The 24,496-nt window shown below is 42.5% G+C and overlaps 1 protein-coding gene across 1 annotated transcript; it reads left to right on the top strand.

Annotated features, from left to right (window-relative positions):
- Positions 1-4,209: 4,209 nt before the first annotated feature.
- Positions 4,210-6,877, top strand: LOC148670203 (BOLA class I histocompatibility antigen, alpha chain BL3-7-like). Its single transcript, XM_088632608.1, has 3 exons — positions 4,210-4,554; positions 5,877-6,167; positions 6,697-6,877. The coding sequence occupies exons 1-3, from the start codon at positions 4,332-4,334 to the stop codon at positions 6,834-6,836; spliced, it is 654 nt and encodes a 217-aa protein (XP_088488734.1). The 5' UTR covers positions 4,210-4,331; the 3' UTR covers positions 6,837-6,877.
- The last annotated feature ends 17,619 nt before the right edge of the window (positions 6,878-24,496 follow it).

The raw sequence follows: 24,496 nt of genomic DNA, 5'->3' as shown, positions 1-24,496 counted from the left end.
TAGTACAGCCTGTCCCTTTTAATGTCTAAACACAGCAAACCTGGTGTACATGGTGTACATCAGACGTTGCGTTTCTTTTCTTTAAACCACATGAGACAAAACCACACAAGACAATTTTCCTGTGAGTCTGGTGTTGAGAGGAAATGGGGCTCCTCTGTGTAACCTCTGTGTAAGCTCCTCAGGGCTATAAACCGGCAACCATTAACACATTTCAGAAAAGACAGACGACCCCAGTGATAGAGCTGCAGAACGAGGCTGTCCTGACGTCTGCTGTCTCTAACACACTAGAGATGAGGAGGTCAGAGCCCCCAGATACACCAGGAGACTGCTGCAGTGGTGGGGGTGTTAGTGTAAGGAACTGGGACTTGTCCTCCTTCTGAACGTTCATCAGACTCCATTAACTTTCCGGTCCCCCTGTCTCTCTTAATCAGCTACTGTCTTAAAGTGTTAATGTTCAAAATAAGCAGCTGTACTGTATCTCTTTCATATCCCTCGATCACAAACAATTGTCTTCCTATGTATTATAGCTTCCTCTAAAAAAATACTCCAGGCTGAACAAATCCCATAATCCCAAAGGAAATACCTGCAATTAAATCTCACACAGACACAAGACAGGAACCCCAGACTGTCTGAACACACAAAGAGGAATAATGGCAGCAAAATAAATGGTTCTGAAAAACAAGAAGCTGTAAGACCAAACTAGGGGCTCCTGTTTCAGAAATTACTGTATATAACTAAAACTACAATGGTGCTGACTGTGTTTCACTGACAAGACTTTCACTAACAATCTACTTCTCTAGGAGAGTCAGTGCTGTGTAGCAGGACTTGCGTTCTGTACTGGACAGTATTATCACTCTGCCCTGGTGGTATCTGTGTCCAGTAACACCCCATAATACAGACAGGCTTCCTCAGTAATTAATTTGACAAGTTTCTGTGATAAAACTATCCCAGTCTCTAGAAATGCTGCAACAATTATCGAAATATGTCAAATAACCCCTGGCACAAACACACTACTTAATAAAAAAGGTAATTAATAGTCTTCTTATTAACACTGTATGCACAGAAAAGTTCCTACAATTAAATTACTCCACTCTACAAAATGACATAAGTACTGTATTATCCAACCTTATAATGTCCTTGGTTCAAAATACTCCAGTCTTTTACAACACATTTACCTCCAGTAATGTCCCAGTCTCTGATAATTCTCTATTTAACAAACATGATATCAATGATACTACACCTGTCTGACATAATTATTCAGGCTAAAGATTTCACCTTCAGTAGAAATACTTTTCTCTTTCATAAGAGTTCTATCTCTAATTAAGGAACAAGTTATAGGTTTATTCCATGCTGAAAAAAAGAAGAAAGAGAACACAACGTTTCGGCCGTGGAGACTTCTTCAGGTGTGAGAGAGACAGGGCAGTAGGCAAAGGTAAAGTAACGGAAGAACAAAGGTTGGGAGGGATTAGGAGTGAGAGGCGGGAGCAGGGGACAGAAAGAGAGGTCAATCAAGAGATGTGAAGTCAGAATGGGTGCAGAGAGGTGTGAAATGAAACTTCCAATGAATGGAGAAAATTTAAAAGAACAGTAGTCTGTCGTTAAGGGAAGGGAGAATGTGTGATCCTAGCTGTAGAATAATTTTAGTTTCGGTGGTCTTTCTGATGTATGAGTTTGGAAAACCGTCTTTGAGAACACAGACGGAGAGATTAGAGTGGTCGTGGCCGTCAGAGGTGAAATGAGAAACAATGGGCTTGGAGAGATCTTTAATCTTCACAGCCCTGACGTGTTCTCTGAAGCGGTCTCCAAGTCTCCTTCCTGTTTCTCCAATGTAGATGGCTGGGCATTTACTGCAAGAGATACAGTAAATAAGGTTGCTGGAGGTACAAGATGCTGTCTGGGTGATCCGGAACTGTCCTGAGGGGCCTTGAATGAGTGGTGGTGGCTGTGTACTTGCAGGTGATACAGCGAGTATACAGCGAGCTCTGTTGCAAGGGAAAGAGGGAAAGGGAAAGAGAAGAAAAGAAACGGTGACACCTCTCTCCTTCTGTTTTCAGCCTGGAATAAACCTCTACTGTGTTCCTTTGCAGCTACACATGCTGACGCAGCTGCCCTACTTGAATTAAATGTCGTCGTGACCGGCATTGTGACGTCACACGGGGACGATACCGTTAAACGAAGTGACTCTGGATTCTTGCTATCAAGCTGTTTACAGCTCAGCGTTACTTCTTAAATGTGACTTCTTTAATATTAGATTCACATGTGAATCTTCAGTCTTAGCTGTGTGCATTATCTAACTGCCCCTCCCAAAATTGCGTTCTTTGTTCCACGTTATCCCAAATGATTTCCGCTGTTTGGTTTAATTTAAGTGAAAAAAAAAAGTTTTCCTCTGTGTTTCGCTTCGCAAAGAAAAGACCAGCTTCGCTGGCTGGAACATACGGGTGACGTACATGTGCCGTCTGTGTTATTGTGACACAAGTGTTAACCCGCTTGGTAACAGCTGACACGTTGAATGCTATTGGCTGCACATATATGAGTGAGCTGTGAGGACAAGGCTCTTATGACACATTTGTTTTTGCAGTTACTGGTAACTGACACATGTTTTTTTTTTTACAGTACCTAGCGACTCCAGACTCCGAGCGCCAGATGTTTCCGCATAACCGATAAACTAACCCCTATGCCCTCAGCCTTAACTGGCTCAGGCTGTGTTCCCATTAGTCAGTTGCTGCGGAAAAAGCCATGTAGGTCTTTGCGCTGATGTTTCTCTGCTGCAGGGATTTTGTCCGTGCGGGTGAGTGCCAAATGTTTTGCTCTTCAAGAAAAGCAGCGAGTTTCAACACCAGCGGCACTTTGGGGGAAATTTGAAAAATTCCCGGTCTGAGTGTGTGTGTGTCTGTGTCTAAATAATAGACACATAATTTGTGAATAAATTATTTATTTACTATTATGTGTCTATTTATTTGTGGAATAAATAGACTTGCAGGCGCCCCGTCTCGCACCCGCTGCTTGCTGGGATAGGCTCCTTCTCGCCCGCGACCCTGTACAGGATACCGTGGTTAGAAAATGGATTGGACGGAGTTTCAGAACCTCTTCTGAGTTCTGTTGGACTTGCAGCGCTCGTCTCTGTGTGCAAAGGGAGAATGGTAGTGTGAATTTTGGTAAAACGCCAGGAAATTAACACATTGCAGGTCTTTTTGTCTGTTTCCATAATAGTAACACCAGCTGTCAGTGGGGATGATAGCAGAGGGAGGAAGCCATGGGGATAGTTTGGCCAGTTTGGGTTACAGCCCTACTCTTTTTGAGTAACACCCTGTGGTTTTTGATAATCTCATCCGAAGCACTTTTTACAGTGTAGTATCCCCGTCACTATACTGGGGCATTAGGTCCCACACAAGATCGCAGGGTGAACTCCCCCTGCTGGCCCCACTAACACCTCTTCCAGCAGCAACTTCAGCTTTCCCAGGAAGTCTCTCACCCAGTTACTGCCCAAACTCATACCTGCTGAGCTTTTGTGGGTTGCTAGTTGTGAGTTGCAGGGTGATATGGCTGCTGGCGTTTTATAACACTGTAAACACCAGGTTGTTTTGTAGAGCGATGAGCAGGGGGCATGGCTTCTCAATCAGTTAAAATGTTCTTGTGTCCTGGAAAAAAAAACATTAAGTCACCAATGACTGGTTAACATCCAGTGGTCCAGTTATCAAAATAGGTCGTAAAATCATGGAAGCGCCAATTTGCTTAATGACCACTTGATGGCGTGTGTAAAAACCGGTTAACAGCGCTAGTCTTTTTTTTCAATGTAACACCAGTCTAAAAATTGCTGCTGTACATAGGTGCTGTGTAGCTTGCGCCCTTGATTTTCTGTTTTAAAAATAAAAAAAAATCCCTTTTCCTCTTCATTCCGATAGTTACAATTCTGACAGGCACAGCAGTGTTGGGGTCTGAGAGTTGGAAGTGAAACTCATCAGTTGGGCTAGCAGCTCAGTTAAACAGTTCATATTAAAATGACCATTAACCGAGTTGAGCTGAAATCTACAGTGACTATATTCTGTTTCTCTATAGATTCTATATACGCCACTATCAGATACACTCTTGCACTGTGCTGGGAATCGGTTCAATTACAAAGAACAGCATAGTGTCCAGCTGGATTTTCAGACATGTTGCAGATCAGGTTGGAACGATCTCTCACTCATATTCCCTCTGGTTAATCTGGACTCTCCAGATGGGCCAGACCCAGAGTTAGTGGTCAGGGGGATGGTGGGCACTGTCCAGTTCATTCTCCTGTCCTTGTCCTGTTTCCAGACTCGCACTCCCTGTGGTATTTCTTCACTCTCACAATGGGACAGACCCAGATGTCGGAGTTTGTGGCTGTGGGAATGGTGGACGATATCCAGGTGGAATACTACAACAGCGAGATTGGGAAGATCATCTCTCGACGACACTGGCACCCAGGCTCTGAGGTCGAGGAAGCCACGAACAAGGTTCAAGCAGGCCATGATTTTTATCTCAGCATGAAAAAAAAGCTGCAGCTCCTGATGTCTCACCTGAACCACACGGGAGGTGAGTTGATGACACACACATTCCAAAAGTCTCCATTCCTCCTCCCTGCTGAAAGAGCGCTTGGCTCCACAGAGGTATCCTCAAGGCTCCTGTAACAAATTACTATATATGGATGTTAACAGTACTGTCTCACACTAGGCGGGAATGCATTCTATGTGGAGTTTGCATGTTCTCCCAGGGACTGCATAGGATTTTTCGGTCTAGTCCAGTTTCGTCCCCATCCTGGTAGCCTGGTTATATTATCACACTGACTTTCCCTCAGATGCCACAGGCTCACAAGCCACAGTTTGGAAAGGGATATTTGCAGAGGTGCCTGATCTGTGCATTGCAGGTCAACGGACCTACCAGGCAGTGGCTGGCTGTGAGTTGGGCGATGACGGTACGGCCTGAAACGAGAGCTGGGACACTTACGATGACCAGGATGTGGTGGTCTACAACATGAAGAGCCACAGCTGGACTCTGCTCATCCCACAAGTAGTCATTGATATGGCGCGGCTGCAGGCCACTAAGTTCTTGACAGAGAATTTCTACCAGCCACTGTGTGGCCAGATCCTGAAGAGCTACCTGCTGCAGGAGAGGAACAGGCTGATGAGGAGAGGTCAGCTCTTTAGTCTATGTGTATTTCCTCTACAAGTGGCCAGAAACATCCGAGCTGTTTCCACACTGTAGCACTCTCCCAATGTTGGTGTACTGTCCATTAATTCCCTAATGGAGTGATGATGTTGCTACATTTTTTTTCCGGTTTCTTTGCTGGAATGTGTTATTCTGGTGGGCACTGTGCTTTATTCCCAGAATGCTTGGAATTCTAATTGAATGGTTGGCAATGTTTACACATTTCTGTGCTTGGATGGGGAATAGTTAATATCATAATTATTGCTACTGTGGTTTGGGTCAGTGAGAAACAGACAGCAGAATGACCCAGATAGTGGGCACCCCTTTATTTGCATGGCTGTGGCCACACATAGAGGTCAGTGGTATCAGGGCATTAGGGATGTGTAAAAGACCAGTAACAGCTGCCAGTGCGTTTGCTGTAATCAGTGTCCTGTATTTTTCTCTCTTTTCTTTACAACTCAGCATCAGGGCTTAAAGGCAATGTGAAATATAATTGGTAACTGATACAGGGAAGCCAAGGTAGGAGTCATATGATGACAAAACTAGTTACAGTTCATGCATTAAAATAATGCAAGTTTTTTTTTTCTGTACAGCAGAAAGGACAGTTAAAGAAACCTGCAAGCAAGACATTGTGGTAGTCACTGCCTGATGACATAAAAGATCGACTTTCTACGTAAAATACTGTTACTCTTTATTCCCACATGTTGCAGTGAAGCCCAAGGTCAGGGTCTTTCAGAAGAAATCTGGGGTCTCTGGCGGGACAGAAGTGGTCTGCCTGGCCACTGGCTTCTACCCCCGGGCCGTGGAGGTGACCGTGCTGAGAGACGGGCATCCCATCCCAGAGCAGGAGCTGAGAGGGGGGGAGGTGTTGCCCAACGGAGACGGGACCTACCAGCTGAGGAAGAGCCTGAGAGTCAGTGAGGAGGAGCAGAGCGAGAGACGCAACTATCCCTGCAGGGTCCAGCACAGCGGTCTGGACAACAAGCTGGAGGTGAACTGGGGTGAGTGAGAGAGAGATCTATCCCGGTCTGGTGATCAGTGCACTCCTGCACTGTCTGTCTGCTGGATGACTGGGACTCTGGCACAAACTCTCAAGACCTGCACTGCCAGGCCTGACCAGCAGGATGTCCTGAGAGACGCACTGGTGTGCGGACTGTGATCAAACCTTCAGCACAGAGCTATGTGAACAAGTAACACAGGAGAGTGAACTACTGGAGCTGAGAATCAGCCAGGAATCAATCTGTTTCGGTGTCAATGTGCAGTAAAAAATGCACGACACTTCTCACAGAAATAGAAGACAATGTGTGAGAGAGATTCTCCGCAGTTGGATCTCTGTCCCTAAAGACAGAACAGACATTCAGCTGTTGGGCTCAGCTCTGCAGGTTCTTGTTTGACATTGTGACAACCCGGGTGTATATACCAATTCAGCCTCATTCTAGAATGAGCACAGAAAACACTGGATACTAAATCACACACAACGAAACAGACACATACTGTATTCTCATCAAGAGCTCATTCGTCCCTCTACAGTGTTGACAGATCCAGAGCCCGACGTGAACACTGGGCTCATCGCTGGGGTGGTGATCGGGGTTCTGACTGTGGCTCTGCTGCTGCCCGTTTCTGCCTTTGTCCTCTGGAGGAAGAAACGACAAGGAGAGAGAGAGAGGTGAGAAGATCAATATGGACAGCAGACATAAGAGATAGGAGACAGGGTGAGACAGGAGAAAATGAAAAAAAAATATTTTTTTGGAATTTCTGTTGGATCTGCAATTAAGTTGTTGCAATGTATCTGAGTTGCTTATTATTATACGCAGGTGGGGTTTCATCTGACAGTCCATTAGCTACAGCACAGCTCAGATTAGAGCAATTCACTGCTGTCTCACTAACACTGATCTGTGATTTGACATCCTAGGAGCCCGGAGTCCCAGCTGTATGAGCACTGAGGTCAGATACACTGCAGCCCAGGATGACTGTGATGAGTCCTGACAGTGGGAGGCCTCTCTGACTGTAGGAATGTTATGACATATAATGTAACTGATGTGCAATTGCCCGGCAACACAGCTGTCAGCTTGTTGCTGTAAGATAAACACAATAAGTTGTGGGAATGGGGAACAAGCTGCCCAGCCATGTGGTGCAAGACCATAGCCTGGCTTCTGTCAAGACACAACTGGAGGAGGTCCTCTAATCAGGATAGAAGGCTCTTCTCTACACAAAGGGTGGTGGAAGTGTGGAACAAGCTGCCCAGCTAGTTCTCTCTGGGCTTCTGTGTGACCTTCTGACCTCTCCTGTTGTGTCTTGCAGGAAAAGAACAGAGCGACACTTTTTCCAACAGCTCTGGTCAATGAAGAAGCTGTACAGACCGGGCGAAAAACTCTACATTGTATGGGCAGAGATGTCACAAGGCCTACATTATTTTTTAAAGGATATTTTTTAAATATTAGATATTTTTCATAAGTAAAATGCATCTGACCGGACTGTATTTCCCTATGGAACAGGACATAGAGCACAGGCAGGACAGCGGCAGGAAACCCACTGGAGAATGAAGGTCTGCGTGTTGTACAAGGTGTACTGACACTGTTTGGTCACCGGGAGGCACTGCAGGGGATGCCAATTCAACACCACCGGCCCTGAGCCCCATGATCCATGTGTCGCTGGTTCGAGCCCGGGTCTTGTTATGAGCCCCTTAAAAGCAAAGGCTTTAGGGGGTAAAGAGCTATGAATCTGATCACCTAAATTCCTTATTACTGATAATAGGATAATTATCAGTAATAATTAGGCATTTTTACCCACCTGGTAAGGTCTATGACCAGTAGATGAGACTGCAGGAAAAATCCTGCAGGATTGTATCTGTGACACCGTGGTTAGCTAACCTCTTTTATACTCTTTTAAACTTAATACTCTTTTATATCTTAAGCTAATGTCACGATATTAGTTCCCCCTCCTTAAGGGTGCTCCAGCCCTATCACTCTAGACTTTATTCCATGCACCTGCGCCCTATTCCCTGCCCACCTTAAAAGCCAGGCGCTGACGCTCTTCCGGGCTCTGCATCTGATTTCCATATCGTGCGAGTCCGGGACCAGGAAGCGCCTGGCCCCGTTAAGGTTTTAACCTCCGTTCCCGTTCCTGTTCCCCGTCCGCCGGTTCCGACCCGGCCTTCGTGGTTTTAATTCCGAGTTCTGATGGATCTCCTGGTTTTGGACTTACCTTCGTGTTTTGGATACTCTATGGATTATTCTTTCGGATTGTTCGCCTCGGCCACACCTCCCCCGGGCACCAGCGCACCTTGGACACGCCCCCCAGTCTTCAGCCCCGTTTTCCTGCATGACGTTTCCCCAGTGTTCCCCCACTCCGTCGGACTGTGTCGTCCGCATAGGGTCCGGAAAGAACTGTTCGTTACAGCTAATCTGTATTCTGCTATACATGGGTGTATTCTATAGATGGCTATATCCTATTGATGTACTGGATTGTATGCATGTACTGTATTTCAAAGTGCTTGAAAGAAGACCTCCTGTTACAGCCCAGGTACTATTGGAACTGAGGTGCTATAGGACTTGATTCTCATTGGGCCACCGCTCAACTCTACAGGTTTTTAAACCATGAAGCCTTGATTAAAGTATTATAGGAACAAGTAATAGGTTTATTCCATGCTGAAAAGAGAAGAAAGAAAACACATCGTTTGGGCCGTGGAGCCTTCTGACATGTGAAGAAGGCTCCACGGCCCAAACGATGTGTTTTCTTTCTTTTCTTTTCAGCATGGAATAGACCTATTACTTGTTCCTTTGCAGCCTACACATGCTGATGCTGACCCACCTGAACTACTGCAGTATTATAGGGTCTGTTTTCAACTTGTAACCTAATTAGAGTCTTAGTTTAAGCTAATTAGACTCTAAGTCTCAGTATTATATTTAAGAAAGTCAATAAAAGCTCTGATTCTCTGCATCACTGGCTTGGTGCGTTGTCATTATTGAAAAGACCAGAGTTCTGGGGAAGCCCAGGGTTCGACCCAATGAGCTGATCAATACAGCTGATCAGAAGAAAGTGTCAAGATGGGTCCTTTGTCTTCACAAAGACCAGTAGCTCTGTAACGCAGCCAAAACTAGCAGCCATTTCACTCTTGAACTTGAACTTGAACTTTATTGCCATATGTAACCGGTACTGGTACAATGGAATTCTTACTCACAGAAAGTCTCTCGATTGTAAAACAAGTGTAAAAAACAAGACAAAGTGCAAACAGTGCATCAAGACAATGTACAAACAAACAATAGACAATGTGCAAGTAAACATGCAGACAGTTTGAATGTAAACAATACAGACATGTAAACTATGACTGGAGACGTACAATAAATAAATTACAATGAGGTGATGGTCCGAGGGGGATGGCTAAATGTGTTCGCCAGTCTCACTGCTTGTGGATAGAAGCTATTGAAGAATCTAGTGATAAGTGTCCGTATGCTCTTATATCTCTTGCCTGAGGGCAGTGGGGTGAAGAGCTCATGCCCGGGGTGGTGACTGTCCTCTGTGATGGCCAGAATTCTACCACGGCAGCGGTCCTCATAGAGCTGTTTAATCTCGGTGAGACCGCAGCCGATGATCTTCTGGGCCATATTGACCATTCTCTGCAGTGCCTTTCTTTCTCGCGAAGAGGTGTTGCCATACCACACGGTGATTCCGTTGGTGAGGACGCTCTCGATAGTGCAGCGGTAGAAGTTCTGCAACTCACAACTGGCAACCCACTGAAGCTCAGCAGGTGTGAGTCTGGTCAGTGCCTAGATGGGAGACCTCTTGGGAAAAACTAAGGCTGCTGCTGGAAGAGGTGTTAGTGGGGCCAGCAGAGGATGCTCACCCTGCGGCCCATGTGGGTCCTAATGCCCCAGTAAAGTGATGGGGACAATATACTGTAAACAGGCACTGTCCTTCAGATGAGATGTAAAACCGAGGTCCTGACTCTCTGTGGTCATTAAAGATTCCAGGGTGTTTCTTGAAAGGAGCAGGGGTGTAACACTGGCATCCTGGCCAAATTTCCCATTGGCGCTTACCAATCATGGCCTCCTATTAATCACCATCTATGACCTGGCTTCATCACTCTGCTCTCCTCCCCACTGATAGCTGGTGTGGGGGGAGCATTCTGACGCAGTATGGCTGCCTGTGGCATCATTCAGGTGGGGCTGTACACTGGTGGTGGTGGGATTCCCCATTACCTGTGAGCGCTTTAAGTGGAGTGTCCAGAAAAGCAATTCTTATTATTATTACTGAACTTGAAGATACTAATATGTACTTATGTGCCTGCAGGCCTTGTGGGTTTAATGAGAAATTGGTCCCGCTGAATAAAAAGAGGCTGTTTTGAGAAACAGGATGCAGAGCTGTTGCTAAACAAGGTGAGGATGCAGCTGTTGAGCTGTTGAGCCAGTTACATCAGAAACACGCATTGCTGGGCAGGGAGCCTGCTCTCGGCTCCACAGCGACCCCCAGTGGACAGAGAGGTAAGGTGAAACCCCGGTCCGGCTTGAAGAGGATGACGGGACGCTCAGGAAGACACCTTGCGTGACGGAGAGTTTTTCCTCAGGTTTTAACAGAACGTCAAATAATACAAAGGAGAAAAGTGATCCAAAAAGGCAAGTGAAAATAAAAACACACAAAACACTATTCTGCCAGAGGTAATGAAAAATCTGAATACAATAACTTAAGACTTTTACATATATCAGATGTGTTATTTTTACCATTTATAAAGGAGTTCAAGTAATATTTTGCATTTCTGTCTTACACGCCTTAAAGCATGGAGAAGTTTTAGACCATTTTGTATTGCGAATGTGATATTTACCTGTTATTAATAACACATTAATTGGAAAAAAACATTTTCTTTTCCATATTACAGCTCACAAACTAACATATAAGAACTATGTTGTTATAAGAACTAATAACTATAACAACTAATAACATATCAATATCCTTACATCTGGCATTCACATTTAAATGCTTAAAGATAAAGCTTTACTAAATCTATCTAAACAACTTTGTATATATATAAACAGCTCAAAATAAATGTCAGAGTTCTTTTCCTTGCCTTACATAAATCATCTTATTCATAAAACCTGGGAAGAGTTTTAAATGTGATTTATTTTACCTTGTTTGTAAGGCAGTATAAGTCAGAAGTTGTCCAAACTAATTCCCAGATGATGTTTTAAACAGTGTTCCCAGAAGATACACAGGGAGGATTGAAGGAGTGTTGACATGGATTCTTTATGTGGTTATTGTTGTCGTTTTGTCTTCTTTTCCATACCTTCCAAAAATAGATTAATTGTAAAATCTGGAATACTGACAGTTAAAAATTTACTTTGAAGAAACTCCCAGCTTTCTCGGGGATCAAAGACTGGAACCTGACCAAAAATTCAGTGGGTTGAAATTGGGAATCACTTTGCATAGATAATTATTGTTTTGAATATATTGTAATGGAAAGTTACTGAAGAAAAGTTTTATCCTAAAAATGTCATGCACGGGCAGAGCTGTGTTGTAAAAGCAGTTGGATTCTATGAACAAAGTGAGATTGTACCTCAGCAAGTCAAGGGCACAGGATGTTCTAAGAATATGTTTATCTCTGCCCCAGCAAAATAGGCAGGTAAAAAACTGCACGTACAGTAGCTGTCTTCTCTGTCCTTCAAGGCTGCCTGTCTTTGTATTACAAACCAACTATCATGAAGTAAGAAAGTTGAGGTGTTGCATCAGCTAAGTGTATAAAATAAGGGACCTTTCTCTATTTTACTTTGAAATCAGCTCCCACTTGCTGCACAGACTAGTGGTTGCTGTCTTTCCCTATTGCGCAATATGAATAAATGCCTTACTGAGTGAATGAGAACACCTCTCCTGGCTCTTCTTTGATAAAGATTCCACTACAATATAGTTTCTAATTTCAGTTGATTTTGAAAGTTATATTTTAGTTACAAAATTCTAAAATGTTCAAATTCAGTTCTCGTCCTCCTTTACTACAGAGAATCAAGAAGGTCTTTGCGCTGATACTCTGCTTTGGCGATCTGGTCAATGCGGTTAGCACAACGTTTTGTTTTTCAATGTCTTTCGATTACGGTTTGACTTTCAGCTTTCGTCTCTGTGTGTGCAACGAAGCCTCGGCGTGTTTGCGTGAGTCTTGGTGAAGGAAACGCGCATTGTGAAATTCACACATCACAGCTCTTTTGGAGATCGGAAGTTCTCAGTATAAGAGCAGCCAGGACTTGCTTGGAATATTTTCCCTGTATCATTGGCCGGGGGTATTTTTTTAAACAGACCTGTGGGCCCCATTGGTCCATAAAAATGTTGAATAGTTTGTGAACCAATGATTGGTTAGATGCAATGGTTTCGCAGTTCAAATTTATTTTAGCGGATGCATTGAGTGATCTCGGGTGCAAGTTTATGGTAGCCAGCCTCAAAATGTGCGGTAGAAAATATGATAGCGGGGCACAAGAACGAAAAGCACAGCGGTAAAAAGAGCAGTGTGAGCAGGATCGACATAAAAAGATCCCCAGATTGACTGGTTATTTCAAGTTTGCTGAGCCCGACCCCCATCCTGGGTTTGCGGCTAACATTGCAGCCAGTGCTACAACAACCGCGGTTGAGAAGTTAGCTGCAGCGAGCTCTGGCCGAGGCGCAGTCTACATCCACGCCGCTCATGAGGACGAGCAGCTCCCGCAACGGAGTCACAGGAACACGAGTCAGAGGCAGAGCCGTCCGAAACGCCACCATCTCCACAAGACCCACGAGCCGTGTCTGGGCCGCCGCCATGGTTGTTGCACCTGCTGCCGTGGAGCTAACAGAGGCCGAAACACCCGCTCCCGCTTCCTAAAGCTCGGACCCAGCATGCTGGGGTAAAATAGATTTAGGCCATACGTGGCTAAATTGGGTCCAAAATCGTGTCAAAACCTATTTTTTGCGGCTTTGCAGCATCAGAAAGACAACATAAGAGGTATTTCTCTAAAACCCTCTTCAAAAGAAAACTCAGAAATGACGAGTAAATTATCTGGGGACAGTGATAAGGTCAGTCCGGACTGACCATAGGCTATAGAGACTGGAAAAGAGCAGTTGCACGCTTGGCTGAACACGAAGTGTCGGAGAGCCCTAGGAAGGCTATGGTTGTATATGTTATGCACTGGGCTGATAATGGTCTAATAGATTCAGAACTAAAGACAGTTTGACAACGAATATGAGTATTGGACTAAAATCTTGAAAAGGGTGGTTACAGTGGTGAAGTTTTTAGCAGAGCAAGGGCTGCCTTTACAAATAATTGCTACAATACATACAATACAGTGTATACAATACATTGGTAATCGTTAAATAATTCCTAGAATCCATTTTGTGAGATAATGCAAAACGATTTCAAATTTACAAAAAATATATCTAACATGTTAAATGTAATGATTGAGGGGTATTTCCTAGTGCACTAATAAAAAAAAATAATGCTCAGATGTAAGCTATTTTACATTTATTTTAGAGGAGTTAGAACTCATTTTCTGTAACCAAATGTTTTTCACTTTAACAATGATTAGTAGCTTATGTTGATCGAGGAAAGCCTGGAATCGCAGTGCGAAAGATGACATAACTTGATCTCTTTGTAACCAGAGCACAGGGCAGACCTGGCAGATCTGGCCATGTACAGAACATTTCTTCACTCATAGATACAAAACAATTTGGGTGCCATATCAATCAACTAGTCAAGTAATTCGTTCAGTAAAATTAACTGATTATTTTCCATCTTATAGGTTTTTACACAGTCAGTGAACAGAACTTTTGCTAGTCCTATATATATATAATATTTTTAAGTGATGACTCGAAACACCCCAACATGTTCCTTATCAAATTACTGAAATAAAAACATCAAACACTTCCATTAGAAGTCATTTTCAGTGATGCATAATAACACAGGTACTTATGAATGAGAATGGAATATGAAATGGAATTGTTGGATATAATTGTTGGATAACAAAACACCATTACAGGTTAGGGTGTGTGTTTAAACCATGTAGTCTTCATTCATATAGGAAGAAACAGTTTTCAGGTTAATATTTGTCTTTTAAGAGCAACTAATATGAATTATAGGAATTAATATCAAGTCTTGCTATTTCACAATGTTTCAAAGGTGAATCACCTAAATAGATTTACTGTATATAGATATAAAACCCATATATATACAGTATAGGCTACTATAATATATACAGAATTTTAACTGAACAAAATGTTACAATCTTTTTGCATTCAGCTATAAATTTATTTACCTTTTAAACCTACAAAACTGTGTGCATTATTCTCAAATTAATTCCAAATAGAACGTGAATATAGTTTGAAGATGTTACATAACAGTGCCCACCTATGACCAGACAAAACTACAGCAAGTGATTGTAAGAAACATGCCAGACACCGGAAGCAGTTTTTTAATAATCCATTTCCAATAAAATATTTGTACCATAACATTTCAGTCCCTTTCTTTCGACGTGATTACAAAAACTGCAGACCCTTAAAAACATAAAAATGACCTCTCCACAGAAATGATCTTTGCAGTAAAAAAAGTGATACCCTATTATGTTACTAAAGGAAAATCACTTTACAATAAATAAGCATAACCTGTCTGTTCCCCCGGTTTAAAAGAGTGATGCAAACATGATCATCCAACTGTGTATACCTGCAAGACATTGTACTTTGTGAAATGTTAAGCTGTGAACCTGAAATCAGTGAACACCTATTCCTTCAGAAATCAAAGCACTTTTCCAAAACACACAGCCAAGTGAGTCTTCATTTATTAATTGCACCTTAATTAACCCAGGCGATTTGTTTTACTGTTGAAATTACCAGTCTTCTTTCGGAGATTTGAGAGCCAGTGTCCTACAGATTTCCGTGGTCATAATTGTGTTTAAATCTGAGCTCAGACTTGTGACTCTGAAAGGATGTCCCTGGAGTCGAGAGCAGTACTGTTGGACACGCACACCCACCCAGCGTGGGCTGAAGATGGTCTTTATTCTTCTGTCGTCACCACAGGCTAGTATGGCCCAAATCACAAGGTGGACGCCTTTATGCACTTCTTACCCTACTTAACTCTGAAAAGGGATGCTTCTTTTTCCGCAATGATTTAAAAGGCACTACAGAGCCTTGCTCTGCAGAAGCGCCGCCCTGCTGCTTCGACAGCTGACCTCCGTGAGATCCGTGCTCTGTTCATCTCAGCTCAGTACAAGTTGGAGTTGGACTGCTTCTCCAGAAAGCGCCACTTGAGCATTGTCAGCGCTCCCGGCAGTGACAGCGGTCATGACAGCACACGTGGACTTGCGATTCACCAGCACAGAGGGCGAGAAACGCGTGTCCCGAACAAAGAAAAGAGTCTGAAGTGAAAAGGGAAAGCCTGGGGCACCTCCTGCTGATAGCTCCAGAAAGAACTGACAGCAGCAGAGCGTTTACGCTCCAAGCACTAACCAGGCAGGAGCTTGCTTACCTGAAACAACTGCTCCGCTACTGCCATGCACAAGCCCCATGTAAGTGATGTGAATGAATAGCGCTTTACAATGCGCACTGCATTTCAATCAGAGAACAGGAGAGACTTGTTTACGCCGAGAGTGGTCAAAGTATGGAACAGTTTGCCAGGCCCATTGCTGGAGTAGATATCCTGGCCTCGTGATGAGATCCTGGGCTCACTAAGAAGCTCCTGGTGGTTTGCAATCTTTATGTTATTTTGAGCTGCTTTGGAGTTGACGAAAAGCTCGTCTTTGTCTCTCTGCACAGCCAAATTGCAAATTATCAGCAATTTGGTACGAGATGCCATGAAGGCACCAGAAATACATTGGAAACAAATGGCCTCTCTCTAGGGACCTTTAAGCAGTAGAGATACATGCAAAAAGAGGTGGCTTTTTTCCTCCCGGTTTTGAACCAGGGAAGCTTTCGCGTGTTAGGCGAATGTGATAACCAGTACACTATGGAAAGCTGCGGGCACTGCTTTTGCTGCTGGCTCTTGTTGTGAATGCAAGGAGCTGTGTTGTTTTAATCTCACGCCATGCATCATTTACCAAAAGTGCCAGTGCATTTTTCATTATGTCACTTGAGCAGTGTGGGGGCTCCAGAGGGACTTAGAGACACGAAGGGTCTAGTTTGCGTATCGGGCAGAGAAAAGGACGCATTACTTTAAGCAGGGGACACTGGAGAGAGGAACAAAGGGCACAATGAGCTGAAGTGCAGAAACCCAGGATTGAACGAGGGCCCCTTAGATCTTCAGTCTAACGCTTTCCCAACTGAGGTGTTTCAGCTGCGCATGCAGGAGCTCTCCCACCGCCAGCTCTGACCTTCGAGTGTTTCAGCATGAGCACACCCACCAAGAGGAGCGGTAGAGTGGTACAGGAATGCATGCGACGTCCAGGAAAGGATTAGCAACAGCACCGCACTGGGTGTCCAGGCATGAAAAAATTGCCACAATTTAGGTTCTGACATGTGGAGGTGTGAGGGGTTGCTGAGCCAGTTTGGACCAGACGTTGGGTGGAGGAGGGAGCAGGGAAGCAAACACCTGAAGTTCTGCACAATCACAGCTCTCTAACACCCCTAACATCTGCTCAATAATCTACTGAACATACCTGCCCCTCACAGAATCAGTGGAAAAGCCCCCGAGTGGGAGTAATGGAAGGCACAAGAGCACAGCTCTCTAACGCCCCTAATCCCTAGTGGCTGACAGGAGGCACAAGAGATAGGGGTCTTCTCTTCCTCTCACGAACTGTGGGACACAGCAGACACACGGAAGGCTCTGCAGCGCCATTTTTGTAAAAATGCAGTTGTGTCGTATGACATAGTCCAGCTCCTTGCACCTCTGGGGCAGAAACGTCAGCCTCAGACGTTCCCACAGCCATGCCGGCTCGAAGTGGGGGGAGATTTTTCCCCAAACCACCTCAGAGACTGGCACCCTGAACTGTTCTGCCACAATCAGCCTGTGGAACACGCTGGTTGGGGCACCCCATTAGGTCCCCAGACTTAACCATCAACCACCAGTCACAGCTTCTCCAGCCAGCTGTCTGGGAGGCTGAGCTTGAGCTGCTCAAATTCCTGGCAGATCTTACTGCCAGACAGCTCATCGTCAACCTCCCGCACAGTGTCGACAATAGCCTGAGCAGGCAGAAAGCCGTCCTTTATTTTGTAAAAAAAGATCCATGTACTTAGACAATCCAACATCATAACAAAGTCTATTCCATCGATACCCAATCAAGGTGGTTGAGGAAAAGAGGCTGCTACAGCAGCTGGGCCCTCGTCTTCAGCATGTAGGAGACAGGCTGCAAGACGAACTCCCCCATGCCTGCAAGACTTCCCTGTAAAAGGGGGGCAGATGTTTCACCAGCCCTGGACTCATCAGAAGAGCCTTCCACCCCACGCCCCCACAGGTCTTGAGGTGACGCCCCATACAGATCTTCCAGACGCTATGATTATCCGTGTCAAGGAACCTCTTCAGCTTCAGGCTGACATCAGACAGCCCCAGCCCACCCCTGGAGACTTCTCCAATAACGGTGTTGTAGGCAACCCATGGAGGTTCCCCCCCGACACGAAGCATTTGCATTTGCATTTGAGGACTTTGCATTTGTGAAGGAGAAAAGAGCAGACCAAAATCTTCTATGTGATATTGTACGAGAGACTCAGACTTGTAACTTCTTCACTGGACCATGTGAGTCAAAACTGCTTAATATTGTATATGTTAATAGTCTGGATATGCATGCAAGGGAGAAATTCCTCTCTGTTGCACAGAAAAGTAGTGTCTCCCATATTGTGCTGGTTATGTCCTTTTCCCTCTTCTACATGGAATAGAACATAATCCTGTTCCATGAAGTAGTTGCAACTTTGCTTCTGTCTGCTCTTTTCTCATGGTTAAGTTTAAATTTTAAAGTTTGTGAGGAATTGCTTGTAGTGAATACCATCTAACACCAAATGTATACATAAAGCAGAATGTTTATTATTGAATTATGTGTTTCATTGAGTATAATCATTATAAGCGAACACAAGTGTAGTAATCAGCACCACAATCTGAATTAAGACTCAAAATTAAAATGTGTCTGTTTCAGGTGATGTGGACACGCGCTGTTTGGATAGAGCAGGAGGGGGAGGTTGAGGTCCTGCCCTCAAACTGGGTGGAAGCCCGAAGAGAATATGTGTGGTGGCTGAATGATCCAAAGCAGGCCACAAAACTATACAAAGAGAAGGCCAACCCTAATAAAGATACAGATGCAGCCATTCAAAGTGCACGGTACAGACACGTACCGGAGGTAATTGGCTACGGCGTCACGCATCGTGACGCAAGATGACGCGGGGTACCGCGGTACGTGATTGGTTGACCGACAGGTTCACTCGTGGTCCGTTGGTCTGTTGTAGAAAGATTTACAGTAAACATCTTTACTGTGCCCGTTGTAGTATTGAATATTCATATGGAATTTTACCACTGAAGGGAAATCTTAGTAGCTGAGCATAAAAAGAATAGGAGCATACTGCAACACGTGTGAAGGCCATAAACGATATTAATTTTGGAACATAAACATACAGTATATGGCTGGTCTCGGTACTTTAAAGAAAACATACACGAAACATGGTTTCATTATGAACAGTATCGGTCTTGAGATATGTTTAACTAGATTTACAGTATTTGAGAGGTATGTCTTGACAATGATACTACGTAAATACTGCTCACGTATATGTTTCTAGGTTTATATTATGCATTTCATACGGTCAAATTACTTTTGAGCAACTGATAAGAAGCGCGAAACGGTATGCCCAGGGCGTTTTAGTTTTCGTTTTGTTTTAATGCAGTGCAGTGGATTGATTAGAGGTATCAAGTACATACAAGTCATTTTTTAAATGTTGTAGTTCGTCTTGTAAAAATGTTACGAGTACATCATCTGTCAACAATTACACAGGTTCTGTTTCCATATTGCGGATTTTGGTTACGTAATATTATTTTCTAATTTCACGTTGTGAATATATGATTTGGGCAAACAGAGCCGCAAAGAAGTACATTATGGGTTGTTGTTTGTTTTTTTTGCAGTTTTATCTAGAACAAGCGATGCTTAAACCTTTGTCTGATTCTTGTGAAACTATCCACACGACAGTTACCTAGGAGTTGACTTCAGTGATGTCACTGATGGGATGTTTCTAAAAATCCATCCACTGTAAAACGTCTTCTCCACTTGTCCTGCATATGTATTCGCTAATGAAGCTGTGTGTTCTGAGCCTGGTTCTCTACATTTCTGTATGAACCAGCTTAGAGGGCTAAAGACAGCTTGTGTTTAAATTGAGTATAAGGTAATTTATGCTTCTAAAGTCATGGTCAGCATTTATTATTGTACTGTGCTGTAAACTTCTTCTGTGCCTAATTACATTATTTTATAGCTTTATCAAATCTGTACATTGTCTGTCGATAATGTTTCTGTAGTGCTTTTTCAGCCCTCAGCATGTGACTGTGCTGGTGGCGCTGTGGGTTAGGTTCCTGACTTCCATTTCACATGGTCTGTGATTGAATCCTGTGGAACTATGACTATTTCTTAACAAACATTTCTTTGAAAAAATGAAACGTTTCCCTTGGTCAGAGATTAAATAAAACCTCACTCGCACCAAACAAATGTATATTTCGAAATATCATAACATGATCGAATTTAAGTCTTTTTAATAACAATGAATAGTCACCTATGTGTTACAAAATAAACATTTATATTGATTTGAATCGCGTTTTGATTTAAATCGTAAACGTGTGTTTAAATATATGTGTTTAAAGGCGATATACTGTATAAAAGCACTGATTCTTATGGAATGTGTTCCGCCGGGGATTCAAAAATTTTTTTTTTTTAATCACGTATCTAAAAGCAGTATAACTTTGTTCATGCACATCATTATACAGTATCTCATTTTGTATTTCTATAAAAAAAAATTGTTTGCCCAGCCACTATTGTTGTTATTGTTTTTATCCTGTAAAGCGCTTTGAGGAGCACAGCTTTCTCACCACTTAGATTACTTTTTGACACCATCCTTACACAAAGCAGAAACTGATTGTACTTTCCGATGACATACAAGTGCAAAGATTACAGATTTTAATCGTCTTTTTTCTGAACCAGGGAAAATCTGATCATGTTTCTCTATAACAATAATAAAAAAAACTTTATTTTACATATCACCTTTAAAAGTGGCATCTCAAAACAATACAGTAGATGTAAACCACAGATTACAAAGTAAATACCCAGACAAACGCAAACGCGTTTTTAATAAAATGCTTTCATTCATTCAACAGAGAGAGAGCGTAAAACCTGGGTGTAACAGCTGTTCCTTTTTCTGATCACTCGCTCTCTGGATAAACGTCTCGCCTGTCCAGTTCTTTGTTTTCCTAATTTGCTGATTATGCCTGCTGCGATCCACTCCTACCCTCACACCTAAAGAAGACTATTTAAAATTTATTTGCGCATCCTTAAGGTGATATCACATAAAGGTGATACGTAAAATAATGTTTTTATATTGTTGTTATAGAGAAACATGATCAGATTTTCCCCGGTTCAGAAAAAAAGATCTAAAGTATACTAGTTAAGAAAAATAAATCTAAACGGGGAGAAAGCTATGCTGAAAGTTTATTAAGATACTTAGAAGACAAAGATATCAATTTATTTTAGTCAAAATTTTATATATCACCTTTAAAAGTGGAATCTCAAAGCAAAGTAAATACCCAACACTGATTGTACCCATCTGTCATGCTAATAAAACACCTTGAATTGAATTGAATTGAATTGAGGGAGAGAGGGGGGGAGGGCGAGCGAGATAACCAGGACGTAAGGCAAATAAGATACACTCCACAGGCATTCACAACAGCAACATATGGAACGTTTGCACATATAGTTAAGTTATTACTTGGTTTTCAAAGTGCAATGAAATACAATATTGTTGTTGTTGCTGTTCTTGTTGTATTTATCCTGTAAAGCATTTTGAGAAGCCACCTTTAAAGGCGATATATACTGTAAAAGCGCTGATTCTTATGGAATGTGTTCCGCCGGGGATTCAAGTTTTTTTTATTTTTTTTTTAATCGCGTATCTAAGGAAATCTCAGTATAACTTTGTTCATGAACAAACAGTGGCATGTTACATTATTAATTTGGGTGTCTTAATTTGATGTATCTAAAGCAGTGAACTACTGTAGGTGTAACATAACATTCAGAAATACAATAATGTAACCGGGCATCCATATGAATCAAGTAACAGGTTTATTCCATACTGAAAAAAAGAAGAAAGAAAACACATTCCATAAGAATTGACTGAGCTCTGCTCTGTACCACGCAATGATCCCCCCAGAGTCTCTGCCCCGGGTTATTTGGGTTTTTAGACAGAGGGTAAAAAACTCTCTCTCTGGCTTGACCTCCCCCTCCCTGTGTATTGTCTGTTTTTTTGTTAACAAGGCTCGCCAGCTAATGTGAATCGAAACCTGTCTTTCTAGCTTTTAAAGTCGTGCGATGTGTAAGCCACAATTTCTCAAATAGAGAAAAAAGAGCTGACTGACAAGATTTAAGATGTGGCTGTCAATGTTGGATTAAAAAAAAACACATTGCCCGACGTTTGTTGCATTGCTTGAAAAATAACTTTATTTCGAGAGACTAGATAAGTAATTCAAGTGTTTTTTTAACTTCCTGAAAAACAACGAATAATTTAACTATATGTGCAAACGTTTTATGATATGTCGCTGTTGTGAATGTCTGTGGACATGTGCTGGCTGGACAGGAGGCTCTACTGTACACAGAGAGGGGCGGGAGGAGGGGACAAGCCGATAAATACTCTTAGAGTTTGATTAATAGGGAATATAATACAAAAATATAGTACTAAAAATAAGATACACTCTACAGACATTCACAACGGCGACTGTCAGAAGATAGGACACAGCGGCTCAGGCACCCGCTGAATGGAAAAGGGGCACTTTAATGTTCTGTATGGCTAATACTAAAGCCAATACTAATATTCAATACTTTAATATTCTTTTCTGTATGTTTAACAATAGTGGGTTACTGGCCTAATTCATCCCTGCTCCCGTTGTTAGGTGTTAATGTGTTGTTAAGTGTGAATTTGTACTTGTTTCCCTGAGGTCTGGCTTTTTTTCTGGAAAACCATAACTCTGGTCTTGTCCAGATTGACTGTCGGCGCCCAGGTCTGACAGTGCTGCTCCAGCAGTGCCAGGTTCTGGCGCAGCCTCTGTTCTGTGGGCAACAGCGGGACCAGGTCGTCTGCAAAGAGCAGGAACTCGATTTCCATAATTAATGCAGATCAGTAAATCAAGGGACAAAACAACTATTGCTCCCGGGTCCTCAATGGGCTTTGACGTGCTAATGCGTTGGTTTAACAGTCCGGGTGTGGCAAGCCTCTACTGTTTAACCTTTAACTGTTTTTCCATGTACTGTATTGCTTTGAGATGCCACTTTTAAAGGTGATATGTAAAATAAAGTTTTTCATTATTGTTATAGAGAAACATGATCAGATTTTCCCTGGTTCAGAAAAAAAGATCTAAAGTGCTACACCTAGCTTTCTTATTTCGATGTATTTAAAGCAGTGAACTACTGTAGGTGTAACATAACATTCAGAAATACAATCGAGAATAGTTTTGTGGTGTTTGTTTAGATGAAACGTTCCTAAAACGTATAATGTAACAAAATTAAAGACGATTAAAATCTGTAATCTTTCCACTTGTACTGTATGTCATCGGAAAGTTTCTCCTTTGTGTAAGGATGGTATCAAAAAGTAATCTTAAGTGGTGAGAAAGCTGTGCTCAATGTATTTGAGGGACTTAAAAGTAAAAGGAGATGCTTCATATTGCTTGACTAATTTTAAAAACTAAGTTATAAATGCAGTTATAAATCCCTCGGTGCTGCGCCGGGTGTAAATATCAAAATATACATTCATCCCGGGCAGAGGCCGAAGAGCGCCCGGCTGGGGTGCGCAGGGAAGAGCAGGACAGGAGTGAAAGGCGGGGTTTAGGGAGGCGTCCAGTCTGGGCAGGTATAGATTACACTTTTCTAAAACGTATTTGAAAAATAAAAACGATTACAATCTAATCCTTCCACGTTTGATCCCAAAATCCCAAGAAAAATAAATCTAAACGGGTAGAAAGCTATGCTGAAAGTTTATTAAGATACTTAGAAGACAAAGATACAGTATCAATTTATGTTGCATTAGCCTGATTATGATTAAAAAACACATATAATTAAACAAGCGTTTGTGATTTAAATCAAAACACGATTTAAATCAATATAAATGTTTATATTGTAACGCATACTGTCCAGCCTCCATTTCTATATAAAATTGTACTCTATTACACACACACACAATAGAAGCAGGAAGCAGAAGCAGGGACCGTTGTCAGAAGGGAAGAAGGTGACTATTCATTGTTATCAAAAATGACTTAGAATCGATCATGTTGTGATATTTTGAAATATAAAAGTCAATTGATTGTCCATAATATTGCTATTGTATTTTTTCGAAGAAATGTTTGTTAAAAGAAAAGTCCAGCACCAGCTGGATTTAAACACACAACCCGTGAGTTGGTAATCGGGCACGTAGACCAGTGGGCTACAAGGGAAGTCACATGAAGAGAGTTGAATGATAAGTGTCGCATTTTAAATCATTTTTGTAGTTAGAAATTATGAAACGCCCTGTTAAAAGCAAGGGAGTTTTTATGCCCGTTGAAGTAAAACAAAATGCCTGACAAAGTATGGCTTGGACAGATTCCAAGTGCTTGTACAAATGTGCTAAAGAAATTATACTTTGAGTATACAGCTTGTCCAAAGTCATTCATTATTAATACTATTAGTAATATCTTCGGTAAAGGCTTTGATGCATAAATATTTCTGATAAAGGTAGGTTGTGTACTTTTGTCCAACCGAGCAATCATGCTTTCATAAAATATACCAACATTTTAATGACTGATGATTAACATGCTGTAATACACAGGTCAAAATTAAAAGCTCAAATGCTGTACATGAGAGGTTAAGCTCCCCCTGGAGGTTTTACAAGGTGACGCCGGATACTTTCCGGCATGACGTCAAATGACGCGATTAACTGTGTGATACTGCGTGATACCGCGACACGCCCACCGGGGTATGCCGCGAAATGCCCCACCCATTTTGAATGGCTGCATCTGTACATATTTTTCAGGTGTGAATGTGTATTTTCAGAATAAATTTCAAAACTAAATCATTGGCTTGGTTTACTAGTATTCTTACTGTCATGTTCTTTACCACCCCTGGGTGCTATAGGTGGACTGGTGTCACATTATGGGCGATACTCTGCTTTGCACCCACTGCTTGCCAGGATTGTTCCAGTTCCACCA

This window comes from Lepisosteus platostomus, chromosome 5 (genome assembly GCF_059453375.1).
Source record: "Lepisosteus platostomus isolate fLepPlt1 chromosome 5, fLepPlt1.hap1, whole genome shotgun sequence".
NCBI lineage: Eukaryota > Metazoa > Chordata > Actinopteri > Semionotiformes > Lepisosteidae > Lepisosteus > Lepisosteus platostomus.
This window is presented reverse-complemented; position numbering and strand designations above follow the sequence as displayed.

What these genes read in the sequence shown, in the direction of transcription:
- LOC148670203 (XM_088632608.1), top strand. Translation starts at nt 4,332, where the DNA reads ATGGGACAGACCCAGATGTCGGAGTTTGTGGCTGTGGGAATGGTGGAC. An exon ending in TCACCTGAACCACACGGGAG is followed by an intron (nt 4,555 to 5,876) that starts GTGAGTTGATGA and finishes CACATGTTGCAG; the next exon opens with TGAAGCCCAAGGTCAGGGTC. An exon ending in CAAGCTGGAGGTGAACTGGG is followed by an intron (nt 6,168 to 6,696) that starts GTGAGTGAGAGA and finishes GTCCCTCTACAG; the next exon opens with TGTTGACAGATCCAGAGCCC.